Source organism: Brienomyrus brachyistius, chromosome 5, assembly GCF_023856365.1.
Source record: "Brienomyrus brachyistius isolate T26 chromosome 5, BBRACH_0.4, whole genome shotgun sequence".
Taxonomy (NCBI): Eukaryota; Metazoa; Chordata; class Actinopteri; order Osteoglossiformes; family Mormyridae; genus Brienomyrus; species Brienomyrus brachyistius.
In genome coordinates, this window is record NC_064537.1 from 30624935 (window position 1) to 30646642 (window position 21708).

Below are 21708 nucleotides of genomic sequence, written 5' to 3' on the forward strand. Positions count from 1 at the left end.
ACTTCAGATAACCAATACATTAATGGATACGTGCATAAACACTGCCATGTGCTGTCATGCAGATGGTAGTCTGTCAAGGTAAATAGGGTGATTTCTGTACGGTTTGGTAGCACGAATACCTTAACATGAGTAAGGCCTTTATGAAATCTTGTACTGCGTTTCACACAATTTAAGTTCTGTACACCCAATGTACCAGAACATGCAGAAATTTAATCATGGCAGACTCATCACACGCTGCATGTGACTTCAGCTGTTTCCCTCTGGTAGACATTTTAGATTACTCACATCCTCTTCAATGTTTTCATGGTTTAAGAACAGATTGTTCCCAAATGTTGTTGGCACAACAATTGCTGTGCCAGTCCTCCTTTTATGATTACTGATGTGCTCTATATCCTGTTGTACGGTGATATTTAAGTGGTATTTCATTTACACTGTCAAAGTTTATGTTTACATTTACAGTGCAATTATTCTGCACTCCGTGTGCAACTTATTGCATGTTTGAGGTATGTTGTGTTTGCAATACTGTAGAGACCTATTCTGCATTATACGATATCAATCATGTAGGCCTACAATTTTAATTGCACACCTGTCCTATATTGTATAATTAAAACTGTGTATTTATTCTATATAGTGTTATAGAGATCCTAGACTACCCAATATTTAGATTACATTAAATAAACTTTATCCCAGGGGAAAATTCTTTTATTTATATAAATCAATATTTATAATATATACATTTATTTGATTTATAATTTACAAATTAATACATCTGCATTGCCTTTAATACTGTATAACATCCCATAATTTTTTAATCTAAATAATTTTGGTGTAACTTAATACATAATGTATTACATATTTTTGCAATAATTTTAATATTCTCCAGTTTTTCGGTATAGATTGTTTTCAAAGATATTTTCAGCATTCTATTTTCACGGCTGAACTGTTCAATTTGCATATAATTCATCACTCAAATACTGAAGGTAATAAAATTCGTAATAACAATGATTATCAGGCAGCTGACAGATGATGTCTCAAGTCTCAGTGGTTTTATACAACCTGGGCCACTGTGTAGGAGCTCTGATTTATCTGTGAATACCAACAACAATTAAATCATGTGTGTGCCTCAATTAGATGACAAAAATATTAAGGGAATAGATATATATGAATGTTAAATATCTGAATATTGACATGCTAATCTGAAAGAACAGTTAAATTTCCGAACAAAACATAATACAGCAAAAAACATATTCAATTGTTGAACAGATCTAACAATTTATGGAAGAGTTCTCTTGACAAGCAGGGGAATATCAGTTAATGTAACCTGAAATTTATGTTGATTACAATGAGAGAGGGTTTCATGTATTTAGGAGGTCAGACAATTAACTTTGTTTTCAAATAAAACTGGATAAAAATGTTCTTTTGTAATTTTGACCTACCTTGGTATTAGATCCATATTTGATCTTTCAATGATGTGCTCTCATGTAGTTGTATAAATGTAGTAAATGTTCCAATTTTCACAAGCGATCACTTGATTCCAAGAAGATCGCATTCAAGCTTAATTTCTCCTTTCACACCTACATGGAATAACAAACTTGTTTTATCGGCCAGCAGGTCTCTTTATAAAAAAGTCTGTTGAACAAAACCACATTTTTACATTTTCTGAATCAACAATGGGACTTACACACATTTGATGATTTTGTAGCACAGAAAATATTTAGAATGAAATATTTCTTTAAAAAAAATTATGAGTCAGTATTACTTTTAAAGTTTCATTAAACCTATACTTAAACCATGACTGTCAAAATACATGCCTTCGCCTGTAATTGGTGGGTTCGGCATTAGAAATGAATGAATTAGCTAAATGTAATAATTAGCTTAGTAGGAAGACTTTAGTTTCACCTTACAGTAGTAGATCTAGGGCAACTGAAGAGCTTTATATGAAAATATGAAGGTAAACAACGCGGATTGGGCCACATTCATGACCTATGTTAGTTGTAAGATTCTTTATTATCCATGTATATTCTTTAGAGTACATTCTTTTACAACATATCTCCTTTATCTTCTGTGGATGTGAAATTTAAAGAAGTCTGGTACCCATGTGAAGTAAAAGAGCTGACGGCTGTTGGGATTGCTGTCAATGCCTAGCTCTTCTTCACTGTGAATGTGACTATGTATTGCAAATATGTACCACACAAGATAAAGATGCTTTATTGTCATTTTAAGTACAATGAGATTTAGTTTGGAACGCGCGAGCAGATGCACAGTATACTTACAATGAAATAGAATCTGGGGCATAAAATAGAAATAGTTTCCCAAATCGTTAATTTCCCAGCTAGGAGGGAAACGCAGCTCCTAATCTGTGTAGTACAGAAGAACGAATGCAAGTCTTTTTTTTGCTAGATTAGAGAGCATATACAATATGATATATCGAGACTTAATTGTAATATAACTGAATAAATGTAGGGTAATTACATGTAATCCATATAGTCGTAAAACTGACAAAGAAATGCATTGTATAACATATCTTGTAAGAAGATGCGGTTTTACTCCGAGTAGGTCGTCAGAAAGTCTTTAAATGAAATAAGGGAAAATAGTAGTGAATGGCCTTGGAAGCCTGCAGGCCGGAGACGAGCTACCAAGAAACAAGAATGAACACCTGGTGATATTGTGCAGGACGTCAGTCGCAGAAAATGTGTAAAATGTATGTTGATTTGTAAATCAGAGCCTTTTCTCCTTCGCATGCGGCGGAAACTTCTACTCTAAGGTATCTGCAATTTATGTTCGTCGGATTTTTTTTTACTTCCTTACTTCTTCAGATGAAAAAGGAAGACAGAATCATTTACCACTTCACATCTCTCCCACACACCCCGAATGTTAATGTATTTTTTCGCATGTTTCTTTGTTATTGTTATAACAACAACAAAAAAAATCGTCTCTAAGTTGGCGGAAACCATGTACTTCTTACATGGAGGGGGACTGCGTCTCCTGTGACAAAAAATAATCAAAGGTAAATGAGGTGTTGCAATTTTAAACTAGACTACGGGGACAATTACGCTGAGATAGAAGTAAGCCATGAAAGGAAAATAAAAATCGCACTTTAATGTTTCAGCCCAGATAGTATTTCACAAATCGGGACTGACTGTCGTCATGCATTACAGTAAATAGACTTCCGGTCATATGACATCGGGGGTGTGTATGTGTTAGGGGGGGTGTACGCTTCATGTAAACATCGTCGGACCGAGATTTGCCCCGAATTGTTAACCGATAGGCAGTACCTTTAAACAATATCTCAGCACGGCTAACAGCAGCCGGACAGCTATTCATGACAGGCCGACCACTGTCGAGCGATGGCCATGGACGTCCCTGTGAATCTGAGGGTGAATTTCAGGGGCAGGGTGGAGAGCTTCCTTGTTTCGGACTGGAAAAGGTCGAGCTGGGAGTCCATGGAGGCCATGGTGAGGACTTCGCTGCCGCGGGAGCTTGGCCTGGAGCCTGCATGTAAACACAGCTACCCTATGGGCCCCCTGCAGGGTCGTGTAATTTATTTGCGTAGGATTTGTTAACTACATTGTCTACAATTCTCGAACAGTTTCCTGTATGAAATTTAACATAAATATCTAATTTCGGGACCTCTCTAACGCTAATTCGTTAGCCAGCTTTGAAACACGGGCAACTAGCTGGCACGTAGGCGTTATTTAGTAAACTGTCAGTGTCCTTTTAACGGATAATATTGCTGTCGTTGTATACGGGAACAAAGAGCTAGATGATCACGTCTTAATTTCTAGACAGTGACACGTCTAGGGAGAGGCTTTTAAAAAAAAGATGTATTTGCAGTGGAAGATGGCAGGATTATTGTGTTGCCGGATTAATGCGGGTCTGAGTTAAACCGCTTGTCTTGTTTGCTTGGCTATTTATTTATTAATTTATTTATTTATTTGTCCATCGTAGCCTGTATCCGTATTTTACGGTTTCATAGCTTACCCCTTAATAATATTAGATAAATTCGGATGATATAATTTAGAAACGGGTGCAACAGCAGGATACCAGGTATCAAAATATAGAGTATGTTGTTTACGTGTCCCTACTGGCTACGTCACCGGGTGGCACCTACGTCACCACGCTGGGTCCAGCGTCATTTTCTTTGTTCTTTTACTGTCTGTGATAAGGGCCACTTCTAAAAGGTTTGAAGATCTTAGTTTTTCTCGAGACTTCATGAAGAAATTAGTGGAAACCTAAATTGGGAAAACCTCTAAGGATCTTTCACAATGTCATGTTATATCACAATTTAGAAAGTCATGTTAGGCAGAAACCCCTTTCTAGATTTACTTAAACTCTCTGTGGGCTTCCGCCTCACAGAGGATTTTCTGCAATTAAATGGAATGTGCATATTCTCTGTTGTTTGGTGTGACTTTCTTCTGGAAAACTGGTTTCCAGTGTGCATGCCTCAGAACTCAGAATGCCAAGTCAGCCAGCATGAGACACCCTTGAAGAAGCTGGACATGGTTACTCTCCTGGCCATAGGATTCAAACCCATGACCCCCCAGAAACAGATGTAGATTCCCAAACTGCTGAATTACACACATCATCCCCAGATCATTTTTAAAAATCACTAGTTAACTGTTCAATGGCAAATGCTGCTGGTGAGTGTGTCTCAGGATCAAGTTGCAGCATCCAATCTGAGGAGGTGGGATCCTACTGGGAAGCAGCTGCAGAGGGAGGCCTGTTATTACTATTTTCTGTTCCTTCACCTGCCCACCATCCAACTGTGGACTATTACCTTGTTATTAATTCCTGCAGACAAGTTTTAAAGCATAAGTGGCTCTGAGAATGTCAGACACAACCTCAGGCTTACTTTACTCCAGCAGAGATCTTTTTATTCATCACGCTTCTGTTTGCTTCTCCCTCCTGGTGATGGCCTTACTTCCATCCAAGCAAGAGAATGCATCACTTATCTTTGTAGATCGGTGTTTCCCAATCCAGTCCTCAGTGACTCCCAGTCGGTCCATGTCTTTGCTCCCTCTGAGTTCCCTGCCAGACAGTCCACGTTTTTGCTGGGAGCTGGAAGGGAGCAAAAACATGGACTGGCTGTGGGTCCCCAAAGACGGGATTGGGAAACACTGCTGTAGACAGTTCAGGGTTGCTTTTGCTTCATCTTTTACTTCATCTGAATGTATGGTGTTTTCTTCAAAGCACGACATTTACTTTGGAAAACAATTCCAGTTGCATTCGAAGTACAGGTGTTCACATGTTTTGTGTTGTTCTAATTTTGACAGATGAAGACGTCATTTGGTTTGACCAGCTTGCAAGTTAAATATTTGGATGAGGACAAAGAGGAGGTTTGTTAACCTGATGCTTTAGCCATGTGTATTTAAGCACATTTTCTTTAAACATTAACATATACTAATAAACATTACTCTAGCTTTATAAAACTTCTTTCTATATTTCAGGTTTTCATAAACTCTCAAGGTAAGTGATTAGTATAGCAGTATATAATACCTAGACTCATTTCTTTTTATGTACTAATAAATATTTAATGTCTATATGTAAAATTACATGTCTGTGAGTACAATAGATTAAGACAAATATTTAAAAAATTAGGGTGCAGTGTATTTGACAGTATTATTTTATTCTGTTACAGAAGAGTATCAAGAAGCTCTAAAGGTACTGGATTTTTTTTTGAGTATATGTACAGTGTTTTAATGTACTTAAGTTAGATTTTATATAGATGCAATAAATTAGTCTTGCTGTGTATATTGCATTACTCATAACAGTAATTACACCATATTAAATATAAATGTCAGATTTTATTTGACACTGGATGCTATTTGGTAAGGAATTAGCAGGTTTCCGAGCAGTACTTCTCCTTACATATTTAAACATGATGCCTATCAGAGCAAAACCTGCTAATAAAAGTGAACCTATCAGTGTTGAGGTTAAATGTTCTATAACCCACCCCGCCTTAAACATCCCTGTCACAGAGTGCAGTGAAGCAGGGCTACCAGCTCAACATGAATGTGTACAAGACGAAAGCTCCAGCGGACAGAGTGGTGAAGGCCAAGGGGAAAGAGGTGAAGACCCGTACCAGACCGGCACCACCCTACCCATCCATGATCAAGACTGTGGACCGAGAGACGCAGGTGCCAATCCTGGAGCAGGATGGGGTAAGAGGTCCAGTCAGGTGGTGCGCACACCCTAACTGCTTAATGAAATGACAGAACCGAAAGGCTGGCAGCTAGCTGGGCCAAAGCACGAGTTCGAAAGAAAAGTGCAAATGCTTTATTTAAAAACTAGTCATCAGTAATAAAAACTTTGCAGTGTTCAGACAAAATTTTTATATTTTATTATTTTATTGCCAATTATTGTCAACCTTATTTATTAGTTATTGCAGCCTTTTTATAGATGCAGTGGCTTCAAAAAGTATTTGGACACTTAAGCCATGCATATAAATATCAGAATTTAGTTTTGTTGTAAATAATAAAACGAGACATACACTGATGAAAATTGAAACAAAGTTATTTGGACACTTAAATCTATTTTGGTTCACAGGCACCAATGTCTTTTTGTTGTTTTGTTTGAAAAGTGCTTAAAGTATCTACCTTTAACATATATGCAGTTTTGTTTGACATTTCGTTATGCAGCTTAGTAAAACTGTCTTTATTAAGCCTAGCTTAAGTGTTCAAATACTTTTTAGGGCCACTGTGTGTTAGTGTTGGTTCTTTGTTTTTTGGAACAGGCAAAGAAGAAATTGTTTGTACTATTGCGATAGTGCTTTTTTTGACCCCTAGGTGTTGTCAGAGGTAAAGGAGAGCAAAGAAGACAATGAAGCCCCTCCACAGTGGTTTACGTCTTACATGGAGAAGGTTGGTGGCTTAAAAATGTACCTAGAAAGATTAAGATCTAGTGTGTTAAGTAAGGACTACAGCAGAAAAAAAAATGTCCTGTCCATTCCAGGTTTGGTCAGCAGGGGCGCCGAGCTCGTAACTGTGACAAATTATTTTGAGACTGGCTTGTCATCATCGACTGGTCCTATCAGGCACCCACAAGAGCACATGCTACTGCGTTGAAATGAAGATGGCTTTCTGTGGTGGAATGTCTGTCTGTGCTGTTTGGCTCACATGAAAGTGTGATGAAGCTGGCAGTGGATGGTGCGAGATACGGGCAGTACCCAGCATCCATTAGCATGGCTGGCACAGGGCTAGCAGTAGATGGTCGATACAAATCATCCCACTGACACTATCAGTACATAGCCCTTTATTTTTGGTTAATGTAGTTCATATGATTGCTAGTTATATTAGTTTAGCTTTAGGTCGTAATAGGTTCATTTTTTCATCTGTATCATTTGTTGGATGTGAGTACATTCAATCTTGGTCCACGCTGCATGCAATCTTGGATGAAATTCTCCCATCTGTTTTTTAACACCACGAAGCCTTGACAAGTTTATTTTCACAAGGCTGTTATCGCTCATCCCTCACACTATAAGCTGAGCAAGCAAAACACTTTATTGTGAAAGCCAGCAGCTTATATAAGAAAAAAAGCTGGTCACACAAACCAGGAGTATAAAGGAAAACCAGTTATGAAAACCAAAAAAAATGATGAGTTGTCACTGTTTCCTGTAGGTGAAACAATATATAATTGAGGATGCTTGTAAAATAGATTTTTTTTGTTTCGTTATTGGTTGTCTGTGTACCAATGCCCTTCTTTTCAGTTCAAAGACCAGGTGGTGAAGGAGGCAGTGGACAGGATCTGTCATGAGTTTTCCGGTCAGTGCTGCATTCACAAGCTCCCTCACCTGGCATCCACGGACCCAGCCGGGCCCAGCGTCCAGGTGCCCGAAGTCAGCTCCACTGTTCAGGGGGCTGCCGGCTCCACGACTTCCTGCAGCAGCTGCCAGGGGCAGATGTCAGGGGGTGGATACCAGTGTAGGTGCGTGCTCAACTATCTGCTCCTTCCCGGTAGTAGGTGAAAGACCCAGGTCTAGCTAGGTTTTCAGTAAAATATTTCATGAAACTTGAGGTGAAGTCGCTCGTGAATGCCTGTTAGATCCAGAAGCACCTTAAGAGGATGCAGGCTTTGAGGTATGGCACGTTGCAGGAGGTATGCATGTGAAAAGGGTAGATGTGGCTATGAAGCACATTTAGGTGTGCTGTGGCATAGAAATAATGCTCACTTAGACCTGCGAGAACATTCCACACATCGTTACGCTACCAACAGTAGCCTGCATCTTCGATACAAGTCAAGATGAATCCAAGGATTCACAAAGTTCATGCCAAATTCACAGTAGATTTATGAGATCTGGTGGGTTCCTCAGCTCTTCAGTCGGCCTGTTTTGGTCATCATGTGCCCGCTGCAGTTTCATCATCCTTTCTTTTTTGTTGGCAGGAGTGGAACTCTGTGTCCTCTTTTGGTACAGCGATGATGCTTTTCTGCCTGTTAGAGATGCACACCACTGTTGTACTGAGCTGTTCATTCTACAACTGTGACCTTCCTGTTAGCTTTAACAAGGCTGACTATTCTCCACAGAACTGTTGCAGACAGGATGTTTTCTATTCATCATTTCCTTCACTGTGAATTCTAGACCCTGTTGCATGTGAAACTTCCAAGATAGGACTATTTCAGAGATGTTGGACCCCCCCCCATGTCCGACCTTGATGATAAACTTAAATCACGTCATGCCCATTTTAATGCCTACTCGATCAGTAACTGATACTCGTGATCCTACCTTTGTGCTGTGTACTTTGAGTTGGCTGTTTCCATTAACAAGCAGGTGTGCCTAATGTGGCCACTGAATGTATATTGTAACTTATCAAGAGGCCTAGAACTGTGTTTAATTGCACCAGTTTGTATTGAATCTGTTCCCAGGAAGCATAACACATAACTAACCCAATACAGAACACATCTGCTCTATAGCAACATAACCATAGAAACATAACAGCCCTTGTCACCCCTCCCCCTGCACTCTCGTGAGCCCCAGTCTCCCTCCCATTCTTCCTTGGCTCTTTTCCTATACCCATGAGCTCGCATTTTCTGGCTGTTTGTTGTGTGCCAACTAGACTACTTGGCCTGTGTTGTCTTATCTGAGCTGAATTTCTGTTCCTGGTGCAGTGTGTGTCCAGCCTACACCCTTTGTGAGCAGTGCAGCTACGCCCATGACCCCAGCCACCACCTGCTGAGAGCTGGAACTCCCCTCTCCATCCCAGAGTATGGGGTGCCAGGGGAACACTACAGGTGCGTGAGTCATGCTTTAAGGCAGCCAGTTACCAGGACTGCACCATGCTTGTGGTTCACTGTGTTTATTGAGAATGTCTGGAAATACACAATGGGAACACTGCAACCAGAGGTGGAAAGTTCAGGTCCGGAAAGTACAAATCCAGACCAAGGTTTTCTTTCAACCAACCAGTTGAGTATTGAGTCACAGACTACTCAACTGGTTAGTTGAAACAAAACCTTGGTCTGGATTTGTACTTGCTGAATCTGAACTTTCCACCTCTGACTGCAACCTTATTTACATTTTACATATTTAGCAGAAACTTTTGTCCAAGCGACTTGCAAGTGAGGTAAATAGAACATTATAAACATACATGCTGTCATGGGGTCAACTCGACACCTAGGCGGAGCTTCCAGTGAATGTCCAGGTACAAGTGTAAACACCATTGAAGCAGGAGTTACACAGCAATATCTAACAAGGCAAGAACCCATTAAGACTATTCAGTGGCCAGAAGTGTGACTTTAGAACATTCAGGGAACATAAAGGGGTATCGGGCTGGTAGAGGCTAGTAGAACTTCATGAAGATACGTCCATGTTTCTGGAACCAGTTAATATGTTGAGGGCCTTGTGATCGCTGGCTTGTTATTCTGCTGGAAAAGCCCACGTAAAAGGGGACTGACAAAAGGTGCTCATTGTTTCTCAAAACTGAAGTGTGGCAGGAGTTGCTGGTATTAATCAACACAAGGCAAATTAAATATAAAATGGTTGGGGAAACTGCATCATGGACTGTCCTGAAAAAAAATGTGTGTATAATTGTATATATAAACCTTGATAGTGCAGGGGCCTTTCCACAGGGGAAAGGTCAGTTTTTTTTTCGCTGCTGAAAGTTGCACATTTTTCAGAGAAGTGCTTGGTAATTCAGCTCAGCCTGGAATGTGGTAGTTAGCAGAGATGTCAGATCTGTAACATGTTGGATAATGAGTCAGTTAGTAGTCAGTACTGTTGGATTAAGTGTTTTTTTCATCAAATGTGAAAGGATTGTATGAAAAGTATAAGTTTGAGAACCCCTTCACAAAAAGGACACATTTACCAAAGGTCACGTGAATTGTTTTTGGAGGTCTGTTGTTTACGGATATCCTTCCTTCTATGGAAATACCTCTTATATTCTGGGTGTTTTATGTTCTTTCTGCATTGCAGCCCATTATATGGTAACTGCTTAATAACAGCAGACGGTAATAACAGAGATGCGTGTGTTTCTGTAGCTCCTCCAGGCAGTTGAGTGTCCCTTGATTCGGGTGACACGCAGTAGTAAGCTTCACATGTGTCACTGTCACCTCGGCCCCCCGGGTTTCCTCTAGGCTGCAGAGGCAAGGCGAACGGAGCTTCCGCAAAGCGGAGAAGCAGCGCCTGAAGGCGGAGAAGCGGCAGCTGAAGGCGGAGGTGAAGGAGATCAGGAAGCAGCTGAGGATGGAGAAGAGGGGCCTGCAGTTGAGCTCAGCTTGTGACCGCAGCCCTCAGCCTGTGCTGCTCGTCCCCCGGGGCACCCACATCTCCAGTCCAGAGTAAGAGTCAGCCAGTCTGTCCAATTGTAGGGTGCTCCAGGGGCAGCTTGGGGTCAGAGGTTAAAGGCTGAAGGTTAAAGGTCGAAGGTTATTTGGGCTTCTTGCTTTTGCTGCCTGTTCCTGTACATCAGCCCAGGTTGGCATTCCTAATCTACATTTTTGTGTACAATATACAGCAAGCATTCTAATGTAATTAACATACATATTTCTTCATACGAACTATCCATCCACCCATTCGTCTTTCGTACCTCTTACGCGGAGCAGGGTCATGTTGATCCTGGAGTCTGTTCCAGGAAACAGGGTAAAAGGCAGGGGACACCCTGGAAGGGATGCCAGTCTGTCGCAGGGCACACACACACACACACACACACACACACACACAGTCTTCCGCTATGCACAACTGAGAAGCTGCAGTTCACCAGACTCTCTGTGTTTGGGCTGTGGGAGGAAGCCTGTGAACCTGGAGGACGTCCAGGTGATACAAGGAGAACCCTGGAAATGTGAGGCTGCAGTGCTGAACGCTGATCCACCCAACTGTGAACTGTTTTGTTCATAATGTCAGTCCACTGCTACCTAAGGAGTGGAAGGTGGATTCTTTTATTGTGGCTTCTCAACACGTTTGCTGGCATTGATTGTGCATCTTGACCTGGGGACCTAAGTCCCCCCCCCCATAGCCATCGATTTGAATTCTCTGTTGTTTGTTACAACATCTACTGTGTGGTTTATGCGCCATTAGAGATTCTGGGAAAAGCAGAAATATTTCTGTCGTGTTTTTGTTTCAAATTCTTTTTTTCCCTGTCAGTCTCGGTTTGTGGGAATGGGAAGTTGTACGCAGCAGTAAGTCACCAGCAGGCTGCGTTTTAGCTGACCTTGAAGCACTGATCGTGTGCCCCTCTGCTCTGCAATAGAGAATGAGGAAATGGATGTGTCACAGTTCATATTCCTGTTCGTCTGCTAACAGTGAGGAATGTGTGAAGAAGCAGTCACAGCTTCTTGTTTCCTTGTAAAAAAAATACAGTAGTAAGACTCCAGATTGTTTGTTGTTGGTGTTGTAAGTGTGCTGCACACTTCTGCTGTGTCATGTTAGTGTTTTTGTGTTATGTACATTTTTGTACAGGGCAAACAAATCCATAGCCACAGTGTAAAAGCTCTTCAATTTGGATATGTCTCCTATGATCACTTGATACAGTTTTGTCAGTGTGGCTTTGGTTAGGGATCAGAGCCCTCCATGCTGGGTGGGGATCTTACAGAGCTATGGACGGTCTTTGGTAGGAGGCCTAAGATCGCCTGCCCCACCGTGGTTCCTGCGATGACTGCGCTGTTCCTCGATGAGAACCTGCCCGATGGGACCCGCATGCAGCCTGGCACCAAGTTCATAAAATACTGGAAGATGAGGAACACCGGATCCGTGTCCTGGACCACGGAGACCAAGGTACTGTAGCAACCAGCAAGAGAACATCTCTGTCACTTGGTCAAAGTGCAGAGGGACTTTAGCGAATTACATGTTTAAATTAAATTTATGCAGCTGCAACTTTATTAGACGGTTTTTCGACCAGGACATTCTCACTCCCAGCAAGGTGATCGAGCGACAGCGGCGCTCTCTGGTCCCTGACTTAATCCAGTCATCATGAATGATGCAATGGTAGCAGTAAACGTGAAATGGGGAAGTGCCGATGTGCTCGCACTCTCTGACTCACTGTTAGCCAGAGCCAAATGATAGCACCACCTCTTTCTGTGCCTTATCTTTTCCTGGCTGTAGCACTAACAGTATACATTACGTCTCATTACAAGAAGATATGTTATACATTTAGCTGACATTCTTCTCTGGAATGGCTTTTCCTGTTTGCTTAGTAGGTGCTTCTGTCCACAGCAGTTTGCTTGCTGGTTGATTTTTATTTTTGGTTCATAGTTTGGTTCAAGGATAAACCATCAGGGCTCCTTTTGATTTCAAACAGGCAGCCTTTCAGTCTCAATGTAGGGGTCCTTAATCCCTGAGATTGCTACAAAGTTGAAATCTAAATGGGGGGTGGGGGTTTCGACGCCTTGCGGAAAGGAGCTTTATCAGGAATGTGACAATGTCTATGTGTCTGCAGCTGAAGTTCATGTGGGGCAACTTGTCCCTGGCCTCTCGGGAGAAGGAGAAGGAGGTGGCCGTGCCCTTCCTGCAGCCTGGCCAGGTGGGCGTGGTGAACGTGGCCTTCGTGGCACCGGTCATGGAGGGCACCTACACCTCGCACTGGCGCCTCGCCCACCGCGGGGAGCAATTTGGCCCGCGGGTGTGGTGTAGCATCGTGGTGGACGCCGATGCCCGACAGGAGAATGCCTCGCCATACTGCACTGCCCAGGCGAGTCCAAGCCGACATGCCCAACAATCGTCTGTGTGTGCCATCCATTCATCCATCCATCCATCCATCCATCCACCTACCTTATTTATCAAGTGCCAGTGTGTCAGTAAGGCTAGAGCTCATCCCTGGAAGTGCAGGGCAGGGGACATGCTATATGGGATGCCAGTCCATCACAGGTCGCACAAACACACATTATCAGCAATTTAGAGACACCACTGCACCTAAAGGCAATGCGCCTTGCCTGAAGGCAGATTCTACGCAGACGTGCGAGTCAGCTTTAACCATGTGTTTTTGGATCTCATGGAGGAACCTCTCGCAAACATGTGGAGCACATTTGCACCCTAGGTTCGAATTTAGTTGATAGTCCTGGAGACGTGAGGCCGGGCCGATGCCCTGTAACCCGCCTTGCTGTTATCGTGGGTCAATGGGCATTAAATTGCGGTTACAGGAGAAGGAGCACAGCACGGCGGATAAGGACGGGGCGTGCTCTGCCGCCGCCCGGGATCGCACGCCTGTGTCTGCGGGCTCTGACAGGGAGTACTACATCCCCTCTGTGGACCTGCTCACAGCACAGGTATGGCGGTCGCGGCCGATTCAGCGGTACAGCGACACCGCCTAGTGGCCCTCTCTGAAGATTTTGCTCCCTTTGCCTCAGGACCTCCTGTCTTTCGAGCTGCTCGACATCAACATCGTCCAGGAGCTGGAGAGGGTGCCCCACAACACACCTGCAGGTAAGGCCTCCGGCGAGGGGGTCGGGACCCTAACGCTCTTTCTCTAGGAACGGCTGCGGTGTTTGTGTACCTCAGCAAGTCGTTACGATGAACCACCTGGCTGCATTTGTGTCGTCTGAATCCTTAGACATGACTCCATGCATGTCCCCTGTTCCGAACGACGGCCCCCTATCGGAGAAGCGTAATCTGGCCTTGATCAAGGTTGAGGCCGAAGCAGAGGGGGTGAAAAGCCTTTTGGGTAAGGGCTCTCCCTGATGGTCTTGTGCTTGGGTGTTCCTGTTGGTCAGCCACGTACAGTGCAGTGATCGCTCTGTACAGTGAAATATCAAATGTATGGCTCTTAGAGCGAAATAATTGCATGTCAAAGAGTATGTAAAAGCTAATCTCTCAACTGTGGCTGCTTGCACACCCATTACGGACCTGTCATGATCTGTCTGCTTTTCCAGTGTAACAGGGTACATTTTGGCTGATCTTGCAGTCCAGATTACGTGGTCAGCAATGCAGTTGGTCTGTTGGCGTTTCAAAGCTTTCCATAATCCCCCCCCCAGTTTTTGTTTTTAATTTTTTGAGGACTACAAGATAGAAATTAATTTTCAATAGAATACTTGTAAGATGAAGAGTAGACTAATTTTAGGCTTGCAGTATTACAATTGTGTGTTGTGCTTGAAAAGACACAGTGATATGATTGAATTGCATTCTCACACATAGTGGGACACTGTATCAGATAGACCTGTGTAACGGTCTCCCTGCTTCATGTTTATGGGATGCATTGTTACTGGGAAGGAGTTTTTGGGTAATATGAGAATTGTCTTTTTGCCTTTAAGCTAAGCAAAATCATCCCTGAGTTAGTGGATATTTTAACTGTGATGTGTGTTAGAGGTACTTTAGCAGTGTGCAGCAAGGACAGTGCTGAAGTGCCAGTCGACAGGAATCATACTCAGCATCCTTCCAGAATATGAATGCAGCACTGAATCAGCTATGCTGGGCTGTTTTAACTGGCAGTAACAAACTGGCATACAGAGAAGAGGTCACAGGCTGCATGGCAGTGCACATTCAATCGGGGCTCAGATTCCACTGCTTTCCCAAACCACTACAGCTGGTCTTTTTAAACCATGACACGGGAATTATCCCTCTAATGGCCAGCTGGGGCATTTGTACGCCTGAGGCTGACGGTACATCTCCATGGTAACAAGCACTGGTCCAGACCCAGCTTTTGTACCAGTCTGTGTGCCTTCTTCTGGCTCAGGTACACCATATGCATAATATTAATTTACGTATGGCATCCCCATCCAAGGTGTTCCTCTGCTTTGGGTTGTCAGGGCCATGGGAGCCTGGAGCCTCAATTGGTCCTGAGCTTGTTTCTGCCAGTGCCAGGGTTTTAGAATATTCCATGCTGAAGATGTGGCTGATGCCAACATGGCTTCCACAGCAGTATGGAATCAGCATCTGAAAGGCCAAGGGGACAGAAAGGGACTGGAATTTCACACCCGCTAGGGTCTCTAGTTGCACACTGTTTCTCTATGGGGAAGAAACACTCACGACATTCTGAGGCTTTAGAGAAAATGTGGAGATTTTGCGTGCAGGTAAACAAGGACCTGTCATGTAAAACTGACTTTTCGGACTGTTCTGGTTGGTGGAAAATGACAATTCATGTCCTGCACAAATTATAGAGGGGACTGTTATCTTCACCTTAATCTCTCAATCTCCCGGTTTATATATGTATTTGCAAAACTTACATACCCTTAATACTAGTTTACACATGAGCCCATCTGAATATATATTGTTGATCTAGCAGATACGAGATATGGCGTGTGATCTTCAGTGGTGTGCTTTGGATAACAGAACCTGTGTTAAGGACGGTGCTCGATGCATGGGGCTTTGACAATGCCACAGAAATGATACCCGAAGGTGCATTTCCCAGAAATAGATGTAGCAGCTTTCTACCAGAAGCTTCTGCTATTAATGCTTGCATCGGGGTTTCCTGCCAGGGGCGGTGAAGGGGGCACCCAAGCAGCTGATGGCCGTTCCAGCCCAAGAGGAGGGTGAGGAGGACATTAGCGGGACACAGTTCGTGTGCGAGACCGTGATTCGCTCGCTGACCTTGGAAGAAGCTCCGGACCGTAGACCTCTTCGCCGTGTGCAGGTCGACTGTAGCAGAGGTCGGTTTGCAGTGTACCCACAATGCATTGCAATACCGTTGGAATATGGGGCTCCTGTCAGGCCATAATGGGTATGAGGGTGTTCAAGCAGTCCTCTTAAGGACCCAGCACCTCGCCTTAATTTTAGGTTTCGTTATTCTTTCCCTGTATTGTTTTTAGGAATGGGTTCCTTTTATTGAATTGTAGTAACTTAAATGTAGTAGAAACATTATGTAAACACAACCCTGCTGGCAAACCACTGCACCAGTGATTTTCAATCCGTGGGTCGCAATCCAAGTTTGGGTGGTGGCAAGTGCTGGAAGTATCACGAAGCAGATCAAGAGCATTTTAAAACTGGCAAGCTCCACGATAAGATTTCCCATCACTAATCCTAGAATCAACCAATATAAACGTCTTAGGTCTGCAAATGCTAGCGCAAGACTAGTGAACACTCAACCAGTCCAGAAAGCCAAAAACACAGATGCGTAATTTAAAATTCACTGGCACATCCAATCAGGTTTGTGCAATAGGCATTGATGGGCATAAATTGCCCTACACGCTTGATCATGGCGTTAATTTAAACTTTTACAAAATATAGGGTCATGACTGAGCTGCTGTGGTAAAAATTGGGTTGCAGTGCAAAAAAAGGTTCTACTGCCTGCTGTCCAAACCTTTGTATTCATATTGGTCCTTGCCTGCTTGCTGTCTTGTAGCCCAGGAGCCTCCTTTATGCTGTGAGAGAGCTGGTCAGGAGCAGGCAGAAGGCAGAGGGATGCCTTCTGTGGGCTCAGCAATCGGGAAGAGTGAAGGGCCAGCCCATGGACCCCCTGAAGCCATGCAGGATGAGCAAGCGGAGCCGGGTAAAGAGGGACGATGTGCAGCAGTTGCCATTGACTTGGAATAAAAAACTAGTAATTAGTATTTGTAATTAGTAATTGTTCTGTTGTATGTAGCAGATTTTGAATGTAGTTGCATGTATCCCATGTTAGGTACAAAATTGCTGTTGTACCGGAAAGGCTGCTGTGAGATCAGGGACTGCTGGTCAGATGGCTAATCGCAGTGGACTGCATTCGGTTCTGTTCTCAGAGACCTGCGCGGACGGCGAGGTCAGCAAGATTGGCATGGAGCCCGGCAGTCAATCGGAAGCCGAGGACGATGGCGACAGGGACGAGGTGCGCAGCCAGGCATCTTCTGTCTCTTCCGAGGACTACATCGTCATCCTGCCCGACTGCTTCGACACCAGTCGTCCGCTGGCCGAGTCCATGTACAGCTCGGCGTTGTCGCAGGCTGGCAGCACGGAGGGCGCCCCGGTGCCCCTGGATCGTGCCACACCGGAAGGCGAGCGCAAGGAGGAGGCCCTGTGTGCCGGTGGCGGCAATGGTGGCGTAAACGACATGCTGTGCACCTCCCAGACGCTGGATGCCGTGCCCCTCACGCCGGTAGTGGTAACTACCCCAGGTCCTGCCTCTCACCTGTCACCTACCAGGCAAGACAATTGATGTGTGATGCACATTTACACCAGAGATGGCGCCACCAATGATAGTGCTGGTTGGTGCCTCAGCCTGTTAAATGCAGGATTAACTGTGGTCTGATTAACATACTGCCTCAAGTGGCCTGACCTTCGAACCTGAATGTTGCTTCAGGTCACAGTTGTCCTGTGTGGTGGAATCGGGGGCCATCGCGAATGACAAGCTGTATCAGAGTGACGATCCCATGGACGGTGAGACCTGTTTGGTATCTTCATGACAAGGAATTTTAAAAAAATTATATGAAACATCTTTCTTTTGCGGCATGGACTGTATGTTTTGTGGCTTGAAGAGGAAGGTGTCATCGGTGTCCTTAAAATAGCTGAGCAAGACGCTACTGTGGTGCCTAGCAAGTTGTGATAAGCCTGCTTTTCATTGGCATGACCCATTTTGAAGGTAAATGTCTAATCGTTGGACAGTTTTCAGGGGTTGCAGCCATTTTGTCTTCTTACAAGTCTAGGGCTCTGGTTTGATGTTTCTGCGGCCCGATTCAGATACACTGTCTTTTTGCGTTGTGCTTTTTCCGCCAGTCAGCATTTGACCTTCTCTTTACGGTCATGTCTCAGGGAGCAGTCGGGAGCCTTCCCCAGTCGCAGTGACCCCACCCGACAGTGCGGACTCCAGTGAACAGGACTCACAGGACCCCAGGTAGGTAGTCCGTGTGCAAACTCTCCTTTCCTGCTCCTCCTGCAAACCCCATCTTCACTGCCTCCCTCCTTCCCTGCTCCTCCTGCAAACCCCATCTTCACTGCCTCCCTCCTTCCCTGCTCCTCCTGCAAACCCCATCTTCACTGTACTCCTTCCTTCCCTACAGGGCACATGGAGGTATCGCTGGTGGGCTTGTCAAGGGAGCTCTGTCTGTAGCAGCCTCAGCCTACAAGGCCCTCTTCACTGGCCAGCCCGGTCCGCCATTGGTCAGCTCTCTCATTTCCATGTTTAGTATGTCAGAAATAATGCCTGATAGTCCAAACTCTGACCCCCGTCTCTGACCTCCCGCCTGCCTCACAGCCACCTGGGGATGCGGCCAGCCAGGATGCCACCATGATGGCGGTGCTGCTGGAAATGGGCTTCGGAGACCGGCAGCTGAACCGGCGGCTGCTGCGGAAACACAACCACAACCTGCTGGACGTGGTCAACGAGCTGGTGCAGATGGCCGACAACGAGTGGTACGCCACACGTTACTGAGAACAGATCCTGCCACGCCAAGGCCAGCTTCCTGCTCCTGCACCTGCTCCTGCCGCTCCTCCTCCTCTCTCTCGTAGGACAGCGCTCCCGTTGCTGCATAGATCAACCCCACACGAGGCGGCCAGACGCCGCTGGCCGACTCCTGCGTGAGGGCGCTAGAGTGGTCTCCCCATTTCTTTGTATTAAACTTCACAGTGAAAGTGGCATATAAGTAAAATTGTTAGGTAAAGGCCTCTGTGTTTGGTGATATATTATCTCTAACGTAGCTGGGACACTTGTGCTATTACCAGGGTAAACAAACAAAACAGGGAATAAGGTCAGCATATATGGAGAACAGCAGTCTGACAGTCTAAACACACAATATAACCTCCTGCCTAATGATTATTCTAGTGTACCTGCTAGAACATAATACGGTAGTGCTAAATTAATCTGGGCTTTTGTGCGACTTTAAGACAGTTGTTATAGCTCAAACGTGTAGATATGTATTGAAACTTTGTATAAATGACATGCATGATTGTCTCTGTGGAGAGTACAACCCATTTTTTGAAACAGGCTAGGATAAAACAAACCGCCATATTGACAGGAGGATACCAGAGGCGTTGGAGGTTTGGAATGCACTGAACGTCACGTTAATAAGACGCAAAGTGTTTCCTTTCCATGGAGGACCAAGGTGGTGGTCTAGGAGCTTCACAGAGTGCTCAGTGCTTGAGAGAAAAGAGCGAGAAGGCTGGGGAGGGGGGAACAAACATTCCTGTATCCGTCAGTGAGACGCATTGTGATGTCACTGGCCTTTTTGTGCAGTAAATGTTGATAGACTTGGTAACGTTTCATTTCCATTTAAAAATATTCCTTAACCTTAGGTGAGCCCGGTTTTAATCTGGGTTATTAGTGGATTACTAAAGTGAACCTAAGGAGAAAGATGCTCTTTCTGAATCTCACCTGTCTGATTTGTCGAGAGCACGTTGTATTATTATGGTGCTGTGCTTGTGATGGACGCAGAGTTGACGCTTTTGTTAGTTCAAATCAGTTTAGTTGTGTTATGTAAGTGAAAGCAGCTTTAAAAGCAGGGTACACTTTGGTTTAGTCTCCAGTCCATGCTGGCATAGAATAAGACCCTCTTCATTTTTTTGTTTTTAAGAATTCATTACAGGATTCTCATATTAGTCGGCATGTGTTTCTGATGTGACTTGACAGATAATGCTTTAAGCCATATGTTTTTTTTGCTGTTGTATGTTCTCTCTCCCATGGCTATAAATTTCTATTTAGAAGTACAATCTGGGTTTAAAGGCTCTGACTTCTTATTTTACTTCTGTGCTACACTCGATGGGGGGGCTGGCTCTGTTGTTCTCAAGTGAACCAGTGATATGTTTGGCTCACGCTGTGGTGGTAAATAAGGGACAACTGTGTGAAATTAACTGCAAGTGCAAGATTCATTTTCCCTGAAGGCTTAGACACGCTAAAATGCTCCTCAAGAATGATGTGGTACAGCAGAGAATGTTTTTGTCTTTACTAGACTGAAGAGATATATATATTCTTTGTCCGATAAATTGTCCAAAGCAACCCAAATAAGTGATTTGAGTGCTGTGCATTTGAACTTTTACAATATGCGTGTGGAAGGAAAATGTAGAGGAATAAAACATTTTTATGAAAATTTAAAGTAAAAGTGAGCAGAGTTCAATGTGCTTTTAATTTTTTAGTCTTGAAGAGCCTCAACTCAGCATGACCAATATAAGGGGGTGTGAGATGACATTGTTTGCCTGAAATTCATTTGGCAACACATTGCTGGGGGAAATTGTAATGGGTTCAACAAGATTGTATGTGTATCAAGGGATTTAAGTACTGGGTCCCACGGTACATTCCGGGGGGGGAGAGACTTAAGTACAAACCAGTAGAATTAACTTTTCTTAGTGGTGGCCAGCAAGGGGGTCAGTTAGCGGTGTCAGTTGCTTATTAAGGTTGGGGGAGAAAAAAGAAATTGTATGTCTGTAGCACAGGTTTCTGTTTCTTTGTCATACTGTCCTCGCAGTTTTCCTAGGCTTGTGGCCGTAAATTGGAGGCAAACGCTATTTTTTTCAGCTTATAGATGAGGAAAAGAGATAATAAAATTTAGCATTTGATAATCATTGTGTTTTTCCTTAGGGAAAGCAAAGTCTAGGTTTACTGTGAAACAGGAAATGGTATTTATTAATGAGTACCTGCATCAGTGCTAAGTGTTTGACTCTTAGGTGTTATTGAGAAATGCTGGGGCTTGAGGTGGAATTGCTGTGAAGGTTCAGTTCATAGGTGTCTTAATGGGAATTGGTTTTTCCTTCATGGTGATATCGCAGCCTTCAGTGGAACCTCTCCTCCACTCTTTAGTGATTAGACACATTTTAAATGGCACCAAAGGGGTTTTAATGACTAGATAATGGCAGCATGTCTGTTCCCCTTATGTTTGGATGGAGTGTGGAATTGCCCTGCTGCTGAAGGTCAGGAGCTGGTTTCACTGAAGGCTCTGTTGCATGAGCTGAGCATGGGATCTTAGGGGGACTGACTGCTTTCATGCTTTTTGTTTTATGTTGGATAAGCACTTTACAGAAACGCACCTGTTCTAAAATCATGTTTGTTGCTGATATGATTTAATAAAGTTAATTATAATATCACTGCCTTTTTCGCCTGATTAATTTACTGACCTAAAGGAGGATTTTGGAATGTTTGGCTTGACTATACGAGCATCCTTTTCCTTGCTTGGCATTCCAGTGCTTTAAGCCATCCATCTTTCATACTGCCTGTGTGGTACAGGGTCATTGGAGCCCATTCCAGAAAGAACAAAGCACAAGGCTGGGGATGCCCTGGGTGGGGTTCCGGCCTATCACAAAGCTGATGATGCCCAAGGTGGGGTGCCGGCCTATCACAAGGCTGGGGATGCCCAAGGTGGGGTGCCGGCCTATCACAAGGCTGGGGATGCCCAGGGTGGGGTGCCGACCTATCACAAGGCTGGGGATGCCCAGGGTGGGGTGCCAACCTATCACAAGGC

The 21708-nt window shown here is 44.1% G+C and overlaps 1 protein-coding gene and 1 long non-coding RNA gene across 3 annotated transcripts; one reads left to right on the top strand and one right to left on the bottom strand.

Annotated features, from left to right (window-relative positions):
• Nucleotides 1–801: 801 nt before the first annotated feature.
• LOC125742852 (uncharacterized) lies at nt 802–3124 on the bottom strand. The gene is made up of 3 exons (XR_007398216.1): nt 2809–3124; nt 1437–1574; nt 802–1086 (listed from the first exon to the last, which is right to left on the bottom strand). It is a non-coding gene; the product is annotated as an uncharacterized LOC125742852 (long non-coding RNA).
• Nucleotides 3125–3269: 145 nt separating this feature from the next.
• Nucleotides 3270–21334, top strand: nbr1a (NBR1 autophagy cargo receptor a). 2 transcript variants are annotated; one of them, XM_049015193.1, is made up of 21 exons: nt 3270–3455; nt 5274–5336; nt 5448–5466; nt 5639–5661; nt 5979–6161; nt 6786–6860; nt 7706–7923; nt 9103–9225; nt 10564–10767; nt 12040–12199; nt 12861–13112; nt 13561–13686; nt 13768–13843; nt 13971–14081; nt 15832–16002; nt 16695–16841; nt 17068–17467; nt 17625–17701; nt 18074–18155; nt 18322–18421; nt 18516–21334. In XM_049015193.1, the coding sequence occupies exons 1-21, from the start codon at nt 3348–3350 to the stop codon at nt 18690–18692; spliced, it is 2895 nt and encodes a 964-aa protein (XP_048871150.1). In that variant the 5' UTR covers nt 3270–3347; the 3' UTR covers nt 18693–21334. The 2 variants fall into 2 exon arrangements, with proteins under 2 accessions (XP_048871150.1, XP_048871151.1); XM_049015194.1 differs by lacking the exon at nt 13971–14081.
• Nucleotides 21335–21708: the final 374 nt, after the last annotated feature.